Source organism: Ovis aries, chromosome 14, assembly GCF_016772045.2.
Source record: "Ovis aries strain OAR_USU_Benz2616 breed Rambouillet chromosome 14, ARS-UI_Ramb_v3.0, whole genome shotgun sequence".
NCBI lineage: Eukaryota > Metazoa > Chordata > Mammalia > Artiodactyla > Bovidae > Ovis > Ovis aries.
Window position 1 is genome coordinate 1,760,064 of NC_056067.1, and position 12,349 is coordinate 1,772,412.

General features: G+C 42.4%; 1 protein-coding gene across 10 annotated transcripts in view; it reads right to left on the minus strand.

The window, feature by feature from the left end:
• The window catches only part of WDR59 (WD repeat domain 59), an 83,109-nt gene that overhangs the window by 11,773 nt on the left and 58,987 nt on the right, over positions 1 to 12,349 (minus strand). For 4 of the 10 annotated variants that reach the window (XM_042230721.2, XM_012189548.5, XM_060398250.1 and 1 more), the window contains 4 exons: positions 12,189 to 12,342; positions 8,600 to 8,656; positions 3,215 to 3,348; positions 1,888 to 1,969 (listed from right to left, as the gene is read on the minus strand). In XM_042230721.2, coding sequence (XP_042086655.1) covers positions 1,888 to 1,969; positions 3,215 to 3,348; positions 8,600 to 8,656; positions 12,189 to 12,342 — 427 coding nt within the window. The other 6 variants (XM_004014905.6, XM_060398251.1, XM_060398254.1 and 3 more) reach the window with 4 other exon arrangements.

Sequence of the window (12,349 nt, forward strand, 5' to 3'; positions counted from 1 at the left end):
CAGCAGTCATTTGCCACTTATGGATGTTTGCATTTATGAGATACAGGTATGGAAACTGTACATAAATTACCTTATTGAGTTCTCATAAGGACCTCAGAAGCAGAAGTATTGTTCCTATTTTACAGTTGAGGAAATGAAGTTCAAAATGATTAGGCAGCTGCCTAGGATCACACAACACGAAAGGTAAAGAGCCCAGATGTGAATCCAGGTGTCTGAGCCCCGGGAAAGAGTCTTTCCACTTCACTCCCCTTGGACTAGCCTGACCTTCCAAATCAACTCTGCCATAAAAGTACTGAAAATTTAAAAGAAAAAGAGAAAAAAAACCCAAAACACTGTAGGAAGTAATTTTTCCTCAGAGAATGTCTTTCTAGAATGTAGACCAATCTTCTCATCAACCCTATGAGGTAATTATTCTTGCGGGTCTCATTTTACAAATACACACAGTGGCTTAGAGAATCTGAAATACTTTGCCCAGGGTTACACCACGAGGGAGCAGAGCTGGGCTGACACTTCCTGTTAGAAATTCCCCACTAGTTCCAGTACTTTGTTCTGCCTTCTCAATATTTGTAGAATTTTAGGTGGCTCAGTTCTTAAAGAAAAACATTAAATTCATGACTGTAAGTTTTACTTAAAAGGGTCTGAAGCAGAGACTTGATGGTGTTTAGAAGGAGATAAAGGAAATCTTAAGAGATTTTTCAATCAGATAAAAATCAAGGGAAAGGGTCTTCCATGGCAGTTTGGTGGTTAAGACTCTGCCTTTCAATGCAGGGGGTGCTGATTCCATCCTGGTTGTGGAGCTAAGACCCCACATGCCTTGGGGCCAAAAAGCAAAACATAAAACAGAAACAATATTGTAACAAATCCAATGAAGATTTAAAAAATGGTCCACATAAAAAAAAAAAAGTACTGAAAGGAAAAAAAAAAACTTGAAAAAAAAAATCAAGGGAAGGCCTTAGTCCCGGGTCATTTGGAAGGTTACAAGGGAAAAACTAAGCAGACAGGACAACAGCTAGCAGTGTCCACTGCTCAATCTAGTCTGCACACTGGAGAATAAAGGGTGGAACAGAACGCGAACTAGTGGCTGGAAAGGGCTGGATGGAGGAGTGAGCCCTCACAGCGTAATGGAAACGTTCCGAAACTGCTCGTGGCGATGACTGCGAAAAGCTGTGAACAGGCTGAGGCCACTGAATGGTGCATCTTAAATGAGGGAGCTGCAGGGTCTCTAGACTACAGTCTCAATAAAACTATTTAAAAAAATAATGACACTGAGAATTCCCTTGCGGTCCAGCGGTTAGGACTCCGTACTTTCTGTGCTGAGGGCCTGGGTTCGATCCCTGGCGGGAAACTAAGATCACAAGTTGTGCAATGTGGCCAAAAAAAGAAAGGAAAACCAACAACAACAAAAAAGCCCACCAACATAGGTACAACATGCTTAATGCACTAATGTGTTCCTGCAGAAATGAAGCAAATTTAAATTTTATACTATAACCTCATATTTTGGGACTGAACATATCTCCATCTTAAGGACTGCCTTTATAAACCTTGTATGAAATGATGCACTTTTAAAAGTAAAAACGAAACAGAACTGAGGGTGCAAATGGCAAAGATTAAGATATCCAAATTTATTAACTATCACTATGCACTAAAAAAGAGTTGTTATAAAAATACTTAGTAAATGCTTTAAAATTTTCTCAACTAAGCACTAGTAAGAGAAATATCCAAGGAATTTAGAAAGTTGCAATAGCCCTAGAGTTTGGCAAAGAAAATGGGAAAAAATTTACAAAATAAGAGGCACACCTTAAAATGTCACTAAACCACAACCATAAAGTGAATAGAAATTGCTCCAAAAGAAAAATCCAGAATTCCAACAAAAGGGATGGGAAATACCTGGACAAGATCCTTCCTTCCAACAAGCAAGGCAGAAGCAGCATTCTTCTGACAAGTTTCTTGAATATCATTCACATTCAGTCTGAAATGTAAAAGGAATCAAAAAGCCACTTTCTAACTGACTTCTAAATCAACTATTTCCGGCTTAACAAATAAACTAAAAACTGTCTCTTTAGGTTGTCACTCAAAATGTTTTATTTGTATTGGCCTTAAGCTCCTTTTCTACATAATATGCAGTAAAAGCTTACCTTACCCAACATCACAGCTGATTTTACACTGAGAGTTCAGGCCTGGGGAAGGTGAAATCGCTCACCTCTCTGAAGTCAGGAAAAGAGGCCAGACTCAAAGACCAATTTGCCAGCCAGCTTTCCTGGGGAGTTCCCTAGGCTTAAGGGTTGAATAAAACTTGATTTAAATGTGTGTAATAACAACTGTAGTTTATAACACAAGGGGTAATGTGCTCTGTACAAACAACAAAAGAAATATTTTCTGTTATGCATTCAAGTTCTGGAAGAAGGGGAACCACAGGCCAGCAGCCTCTGTGTGCTTGTCACTCACCTCCCACCTCCCTTCACCAAAGTGGCTCTGCTATTAAATGTTTTACATACTGAGTGCAGGAGGCAGAATTCTAAGACTGTACCCAAGATTGCTGTCTGTGCCTTGTATAAAGCAGATCTCTCATCTCTTTAAATAGGGGTGAGACCAGTAAATACTGATGGGATATCACTCCCATAACTGTTAAAAGGGAGATTCTCCTGGATGGGCCTGACCTAAACAAACGAGACCTTAGAAGGAAGCTGAAGCATCAGTGAGACACTCTTGCTGGTCTCTGAGAAGATGAAATTCCCTGAATTCTTTGGCTGCAAGGAACTGAATTCTGCTAACAACCTCCATGGGTTTGGAAGAGGACCCTGAGCACTGGCTAAAACTGCCACCCGGCAACTTTGTGACTTTAGTCTGGGGAGATCAGAGAAAGGACCGAGGTAAGCCAAGCCCAGACTCCTGGCCCAGGGGAACTGTGAGATAATGCATGTTACTTAAATACTAGGTCTGTGGTAATTTTGCTATCCAGCAGAAGAAAGCTAATGCACTGGACTTCTCCTAAAACTGCTCTTGAAGAAAAGATTCCAATACCTCAAAAAATAAATAGGGAGCTCCCTGGCAGCCTAAAGTTAGGATTCTGGGCTTTCACTGCAGTGGCCTGGGTTCAATCCCTGGTCAGAGAACCGAGATCCCACAAGCCACAGAGCAGCCAAAAACTAAAACGAACAACTCTGATACTCATGTCTAAGTGAGCAGCACTGCACAGTTGAAATTCTGAACTTACATGTACAGTTCTCCCAATGACTTGTGAACTGGAAGAAGGCAAGCAATATCCTGAATGATCACTTTCCCAGCAGCCTTGATTGGTCGGTTGCCAGAGTCCGATCCTTCACGCTTACTTTTCCATCTCCTTGATTTCTGGGGGAGATGACAAGATATAACTAATGGGACTTTGATGAATGGAAATCTACACTTGCAGAGCACATCATTGCTGGGTCATTGGCAATTTGCAGAGACTTTGCATTACATCATGCCCACAATTAAATGAATCAGCATCTGTAGGAAATAAAAAGGATGACAAAGGGCATTGAGCTCATGGTCCAAAATCCTAACAGTAAAATAAGCGCCTACTGCAATGCTATATACATTCTGCAGGTGCTCAAAAATAAACACCTTGAAGCCAAAATTTAAAAAAGAAAGAAAGAACAGCAGGTAAACACGTTAGTATAAGACCACAAAAATGTGGGAGAAGAGCAACTTTTAAGGTTGGGTGCAGTCCTAGGTTCAAAATTCTTGCTTTAAATTAATCAAAGTGTATTTTTTTCCCCCTTTTCAGATAGCTTTAATCAAGCTTGTTGAAATTTAATTCAGACACAGCAGTGTAGGATTTGCAAACCTTCGTCTATGGGAGGTAGACACAGAAACTTAGCGGTTCAAGGAGAACTGCCCTGTTTTTCCTAGCAGGTCTGAGTTATTTCTAAAAGCGATCATTTAGAATGTCAAAAATACCTGAGCAGAGGGACCTGGGTAATGAACATGGAAGATCAGGAGCAATTATCCTATTTCCCCAGAGCCTTCCCTACAAAGGCCTGCAGAGAAGTCTGTGTGTGGGAAACGAGAGATGTCTTAGAGAATGAGAATTATGAGAGTGTAGCCCCATCTGGTATCTTCAAAATGACGACCAGCCAAGGGAACAATATTCTATTTTCTTTTATTTCCAGAAGTTAGAAAGGGGGTCAACTAAGTGATTCAACTCAGGAGGGAAGTGACATATTTATTAACGAAGGAGGCAAAAGGAGCTCATGAAAGGGCCTGGTTATATCACCAGGGCAAGGCTTACTGGTCTTATTGCCACATGCCCCCAGCGCGTTTCTGTTTTGTGGTGAATGCAGGCTCTGGTCACTCTCTCTCCGCTCACTTGGTAACTCTGGCCTCAGGACAAGCTCTGGGGTTCCAATCTCACAAGTTTAATCAACAGACAATGAAAAGGTGAGAGTGCAGAGTGTCACCTGGAAAGGTGCAATTTAAAAATCTCTGATTTTTCTAAATGTCCATGAACTCTCGGGCACGTAGGTTAGAGATTACTTAGATGACTCACAGATAAATTCCTTTTCCACCAGTGACTTTGATACAATCCCTCTCCCATAAATCAGTCATGCTCTATACTCAGGCATTTCTAACCACTGATGTCCCATCTAACCCCTAAAGTTGCCCAGTGCATGTAATTTCCTATAGGATCAGTAAGTGGCATGGAACCGGCTAAATCTAGGAAACCTGGAGTCAGTGCACGACAGGTAAAAGCTGACGTTTGGCTGAAGTATCTGAACTCTTCATAGTACTTTGTAAACATATATGCTATCAGTTTGGATACATATATATAAACATATACGCTATCAGCCTCAACCCATTTGGTTTTGGAAGCAGTTCAGTTATTAATGCTATGTGTCCATGCACAAGTCACTATTCTGCAATACAAGAAGCTACAACTATTATTAGCAGGGAGCCCTTCAATTCTTTGTTGGCCCAGCTTGTTTTCTAAAGAATCCTGATGTGGGTGCAAATAAGGGGCGACTGTGCTAATGACCAAAGAGCTTGTCAGGATGGGCTGGAGCCAGGGAGCATTCACTGACTCAAGAGCATGCAGTCACGAGTGCCCTGAGCACTAGGGCTGGTTTTCGGGAGGGATGCTCGATGTCCACCAACCCAGCAGTGACAGGACAAAACAACACGGTTAACTAGAACGGGTAGGGCGTAAGTCCACAAACTCACTTCACTGTGACTTTTTTCCAGGTTTCTGGGAGTTTAAAAATCCCAAGAAATGACACACCCACAAGATCCCACATAATCAGTTATCTCCAGTGAGATTTAGGGGACTGGATTTTAAGGAAGAAAAAAAACAAAAAATATTTACACTGAACAGTTTCATCTGGAGCCAAATAGGATCCATCTAATTGGGTCTTCTGGGTTGGTCGAAAGGCTTTCCAAGCACTGACTCTGGCTCCTTATTACAAAGAGCAAAGAAGAAGCCCTTCAACAACTGAGAATTCCATGCCAGCTCCATTTAACTGAATAGTGGAAGTCAACGGAGGATTCATGAGGGATGGGGTCTGCAGCGTTCAGACCACACTGAAACAGCCACAGTTTCTTCACTTTTTAAGCAAACCTAATGAAAGCATAGAAATAATTAAGGTCCATGTGCCCAGAGTGATTCACTTGCAAATAGACTCGTTCATGTAAGAATGTTTTCTTAACAAAGAATTAATTTCAGAATGTCAAAATATTTGAGCAGAGGGACCTGAGTGATGGACATGGAAGAAGACCACAAGCAACTGTCCTGTTTCCCCAGAGCCTTCCCTACAACGGACACACAGGACCCGGTACCTGGGAAATGAGAGAGTCCCGGGCTTGACCAATGAGGACCTGAGCTTACTCAAGGCTGCACTCCTAGAGCTGAGATTTGAACACAGGTGTCAGGCTGCTAAGCCCATACTTGTTAACTATTTTTAAAACTATGATTTTAAAACGGGGGGAATTAAGTCCTAAGCTACCTGTTAATACATAAACAGTTTTGGTCCATATAAAAATAGATCCATTTCTGCATATAAGGAGATCAATAACTGATTCTAGTGAGGCCTGTTCAACATACCGTCGTCTAATTATGCACGAGTAAAGACACTTCTCTGCCACGCACTGGGTTGAGCTCTGCAGAGTCAGAGCAGTGTGCTAGAGACGGGCAGAGGCAAACTGCTCCTGAGGCTATCAGGCTTCACACACCAGGCTCAGACAAAGTTGCTGTGTTCCAGGCTGGGCTCACAAGCCTGTACCTCAAACTGTTTAATTTCCTTTTGGGATTTGTTAGGATTGGACGCATCCAGAGAGAAGAAAACTCAGGGTCCAAAGAGATGCTTCAGGGCTCTTCTCCCATTTGCAGTCTTGGATAAAATAGGTAGAAACAGGTCCATGTGAGTCATCAATTAGTCTTTGATGAAAATGCAGAGACAGTGGTCTGGGCAACTTTCTGCAACTACCCATAACTGAATTACAAAAATCACAGTCTGTATTTCCTGGGACTTCCTTATCAATTTCTTGAGAGGCTTCCAGGTGCTTCTCTGTTTGATCTATACTAATGCACAGGGAATGCTTTACATAAGATGCCTTTGAGCCTATAATAGAAGGAGAGTCCCCAACACAGGATCACCCTAATGACAGCTGCCACCGAGAATCAAACTGCAGAGACAATAAAGGGACAGCTCTTTCTGTTCATTTAATCCAGCAAAAATAACCAGAAAACATTATTGAAAAATCTTTAAAGGGGAGGTGTCACAAACTTTTTTTGTTTTAATTTTGGGTGGGGTTGATGGTTTTTAAATATGAGCTATCTCCCATTAAGGCTACGAGGCCACTCAGTAATCCTGTCTTGGGCCAGTTATTCTAGGGATTCAAATCCAACAAGGCTGCTTAAATGAAGATGCAGCAGATGTCAAATCAGGTGTCAGGGCCTAGGTCCCTGTTGCTCCCTAACAAGCATGGACAGTGTTTCAGGGTGTTCCCTCCAGCGCTTTGGCAACAAAAGTGGTTCATATCTTATCCACGCCTCCCCATGACTTCTTTGCCCTAGTATCTTGCTGGTGAGTTTAGGATAATCTATCTGGTCTGAGACCCCATCAGGTGATGGCAACCACGATACACTGGGATGAGGTGTGGCTGACCTTTCCAGGTGAGATAAGGGTACTGGGCCCCAAAGCCCCCTAAACCTCCTGCATTGCTCCAGTCCCACTCTGATGGGCTTAAATGTAGATACTTTTCTGTGCAGTAAAATCGGTCCCTCTGGGAGGCAAAGGACTCTGCACTTCTCTTCGGTCATCTCAATGCCCCATCAATAGAAAACACCCCTTCCCCACAGATTTCATGAGCAGGAATCAAGGGAGGAGAGACAAAGCAAGACAGACAAGTTATCACACAATGAGACCGGGATGCTCCTCTGAACAGACCAAGAAGGTGTTCATGGAATTAGAGGAAAGAGGACAGCGAGGACTAGGGTGGGGAGAGAGGGGCGAGGAGGGAGGCACTGGTGCAGGGAGCACTGAATGACAACCAACAGCCAGCTTGCGACTGAACCACCAGTGTTACTGCTACAATCGGAGGCAACATTGACGCCAGTAAATGGGTTAGATGTAAAACAGCCCAAGAATAAGCCACCAACTGCTTCGCAGCAACCCCATCAACAGCGCATAATAATCAGCAGAGAGGGAAGTGAGTCAAAACAAGTTCCTGTTTAAATAGCGGGAGCAGGGACTCCTGGAAAATCAGTGGAAACACAGCAGTCGGGATGGTAGGACAGGCTCTCTGAGGAAAGGTGGCCAGAGAGGCGGCTCCACCTCCAAGGTACTGGGCAGGGTACTGGGCACTTGCTAATCAGGGTTCCTGATTTCAACTGGCTTTTATATGAAAAGGCTACAATCCCCCTATAAGGAAATTTACACAAAAGCCTCAAGACTGCTGCCCTGCACAGCCTGAGGTCACTATGGCACGACTGAAACATGAAGCGGGTGGGAGAGGAAGACAGAAGAGGAGAGAGTCAGCGAGAGGAAAGGAAAAGAAGATGTCCATTGCAGAAGTGCTACTTTCAATGCAAAATGCTGATGGCAAGGAAACAAATTCGTTCCAGGAAATTCCCGAAGGATTGAAATCTAGCTTCAGCGTCACGCCAAGGAAGCAGGTGGGCACTTCCCTCTTTGAACTCGATAAGCAAGACGATAAAAACAGAGACAGAATGGCAGAAGCCTCTCACATCTTCCTCTGCTGCCCTGCCATGCCAAACGTGGGCTTTTGAAAGCTCTATGGAATTATACAAATACTCCAAGTGAAATCAGGTGAACTAAAGGCTTATCATCAGGGTTCTTTCCAAGAAATCTAGCATTTAGCTTTATTTTCAAAGAAGTCTATTCACAATCTTTAGTGATATCAGTATTCAACTATTTGAAACTGATAGAACCAGGAGCAGTCCCTGGGGCCTGACTCCTAAGAGTGAGTAATTGATTATGCTGGTCCTAAAGACCAGCCAGCCTGTCATTTCAGGTTCCTCAAAGCCAGGCAGGTGGCATTTTATTCTTGGGCCTTTGGGCAGAGACAAGATTAGTTAAGAAGAGCATTTGACAGCGCACAGTACCGGGAAGTCGTTAATTGCTTGTATGGACCAACGTCGCCGGGCAGAGCGAGGAGACATCTGTGCGTGAAAACGTTACACCCAGGAGGAGGGAAGAAAAACACCGAGAAAGTTAAAAGGGAAAAAATATAGAATAAAATGAAAGCTTCCCACACATCTGATGGATTCAAAGGTACCATAATATACTGCAAATTCCGGCTGGGAACAACTGAAAAACCTGAGCCTTAGCACAGCAGTACTTGAAGCCCTCAACCACCCCCCAACCCATCACACTCCACACACAGCTTCAACGTCATCGTCCTTTAGTCCGAAACATGTTTCAAGATATCAGGAGGCTGATGTCCACACAGCTCTGACAGAGGAACTACAATGGAGACCTGTGGTTCTCCTAAAAGAATCAAGATCGTAAGAAACAGGTGGAGAACTCTGCTTCCCCTTCAAGAGCACATGTATGCGCGAGAAGATTCTCGTTCCTAAACAGGAAGAAGTTCCTCAACAGACTCAACACTGAACTGGTTTTGGTGTGGCTGGGGCCCGCCGGGGAGACTGGAGTTTCAGTCTTGGGACTCCAGGACCATCCTCAGAGGGGTGCCACGAGGAAGCGAGAGCCTGTGGGAAAGGAAGGCTCCTGCTAACAACTCAAGCATCAGGGAGAAACTGGGAGCACACAACACTGTTTCAGGAAATCAGAAATTATTCTATTAACCAGGACCTCCTCAGTTGTTTACCTTAAAGCTATTTTAGTGACATCAACTGAAGCAAATGTAGGAGGCTGCAAATTTTTTTGAATGTTTACAGGGCAATGCCTAATGTTTATCTTAGGTTCTGGACCTTCTGATTTACTCTAAGAATAAACAGTAATTCATCAGCTATTAATAGATGGTCCAGTTACCAAATGAAAGGTAGTATCTCTCTGTGCTTACTAACTTCTTATGAAATTTAATGTGTCCTATTTTTTAAACTTCTCTCACATTTAAAAAAAATTTTAAGAGTGAACACTGGAATTCCATCTGGAGAACCTCTGGGTGATAAAACAAGAGGACCTAAGTAGGGAAGGTTAAAAACACACAAAAATAAGTGAAATGAATACTAGTCCCCAACAGCTTTAAGAGATTTTTTTTTTCCTTCAGTCTCCAAAATACTCTATAATTCCTTCAATGCTTTACTTTAATGCATTATATTCCTTTCTTTTATTCTTACTCATTTAAAGCTCTTGGGTGTAGAGATCTAAACAAGAATAAAAGTACGTATGAGATAAAATTTGGGCTAAAAATGAAGACAAGCACAGAGAAATTTAGTAAACTGGGATAATTTCCAGGACGAAAGTAATAAAAGTGATATGATTTGACATTTGAAACTAGACACTGAGAATCATAAAATACTCCTTGACGGATAAAACCATTATTGTTCTCTGTGAGGACGATAAGATGGTCTATGCATGATACTGTGGCATATTTAATACCTTTAATGCCCCCCTATGCCCCATGTAAATAGGATGGATGTGAACAAGCTTCAAAGGAGAATTTATGAATTTATTTCAGATTCATCACAAAACAACTGCCTGACCAGTTATTACTAACTGATTTTAACTTACTAAGTGGAACCGCATGAAACCTTTTCTTAAGGTCAAAAATGTTTAAATATCAGCAACTTCCTAATAATTACTATATGTCATCCACTAAAATGTGCCTTCCTCCCCCAGGGCTTCTAGAGTTCCCAGAATAGTCTGTTTCTTGGCCTGTACGATTGTTAATTCACTGAAATATATACCAATGATTTGCAAACTTTCTGTACATGTTATACATCAATACAATAGTTTCATATGAAATTATAATAAAACTATTTCTCCCTATTTCATTTGGCCACTGTCTGAAATATAATTCAGAAACCACTTACTACGTCATCCTAGAGGACTACAATGGCCCATTTTCTAGGGAGAAGTAGCACACTGGGAATCACCCCAATCTGAAATGTCCCAATCCAGATCCTGTCTGATAAGAGGTGATTAGTTATCTACGGGCCTTTATTCCCTCTTCATGATTACAGCTTTTGTCGTAAAAGAGGCCAGACCATCAAAAACATATATGTAGGCTTTACAAATGCTTCTGCATTAGAGGAGGCCCCTTCTTGGAACTGGAGTTATCTTGATGAAACACCTTTACATACTATCTCGGGTCGAAAGTGCTGGTCCATCTGCGCTGCCCAGTTTGAACCCGAGCATGAGTAGTGCATGGTGTAATTTGAAAGGGAATTCAGAACTGCCTTTTTGACCAAAAGATCTCCTCAACCTGGCTCTGACACTAAAGAAAATTCCCACACTTATCCAATTGTGAGTTTGGCTATTACATCAATGATAAAATGCCTTAGTGCCAATCTATTTATTAAAGCATCTCACCAGTTACCTGCTAGCTTGCAGAAAAAGAAAAAAAATTTCTTTGAACAAAGCACCTGGGAAGATAAACGTGCTCTAAGAAGGTCCGTGAACAGTTGTGGGGGCTGGGTTGTGGGGGGAGGGTGGAGAACTCCATCAGCGATGCAAAGAAAGGGGACTATGCAGTTGGCCAGAGAGGCAACAAAAAATCATTTTCCCTATTCGACTGAAGGTTTTGCCCAATTCTAGTAATGTCCTAAGGCATCAGTTCCTGCCACTCATTTGTCACATACAACCCTAAGACCTGACCAAGTGAGAGACAGTCAACTATCTTGCAAACCAAGAAGGTGAGATACTACATTGCAATTGAAGTGAAGACACCTCTAACACTTGCTGGAAATTGGGGTTTTATTTTAAATAATTCAAAAAACATAAATTTTAATTCTAGTCCATCTATCATTTCTCAATTAGCAGGAGAGAACAACAAAGTATTACTAAAGACTGAGTTTGTGAGTAACTCAGTGGTAACCAATTAATACATCATGTCACCTAAAAGCTGGTTTAAGCCAGACTCAACCTGACAACACAGAAGTCCTCAGAGTCATTCCCACGCTCTGCTGACATTCTCTACACTCTCGTCACCAAAGGTTTCTGACAGCTTAACAGCTACTTTAGGGACAATGAGTTCCTTAAGAAGTCAGGAACAGAAAGAGACAGTTCCAGGTGATTTTTGTATAAAGTGGTCCATTCAAATCGGTACTTCAGCGCAGACATACTACAAGTATAAAATCTCTTAGAGGTCAACTTTAACACTTCCCACAACTATGAAGTTCCAAATATATTAGGATACCAAGCCTACTGAAGCATCCCAAAATTTGCTAACAAACATCAGAATACCCAAAAAGACCTGAAGCTACGACATTCTGAGAGGATGGGAATCAACTTCATGAACGGGGATCACAAAGGCAAGGTTAAAGGGAGGGAAGAATATGGATTATAACAACCAGTCACCCAATTTCCCACACCCATACAATTTACAGTAGCTAAAACCAACTCAAAGGAAGAAAGCAATGGTCCTTCTCTAACACACTAAGTATGAAAGGGAAAGACTATAGGGGGATCACTAATTTATTAATAGGTGGTGCGCATGGTAGGAAGGGAGGCCAAGAACAAGAGTCTAGGGACGGGATAAGTCTCCAAGGCCACGGCTCAGCCACTTACCCGCTCCTTGTAGTAGAAGGAGCTGATGGAGACCTGCTCCTTCTCACTGCGCGTGGGGCTCCCACTGTACAGACGGAGGTTCCCAGGGGCCTCTGTGCGGATCTTCATGGGTGCAATCAAGCCAGTGTGATAGGCAGACAAGGCCGAGAGAGATCTGCAGT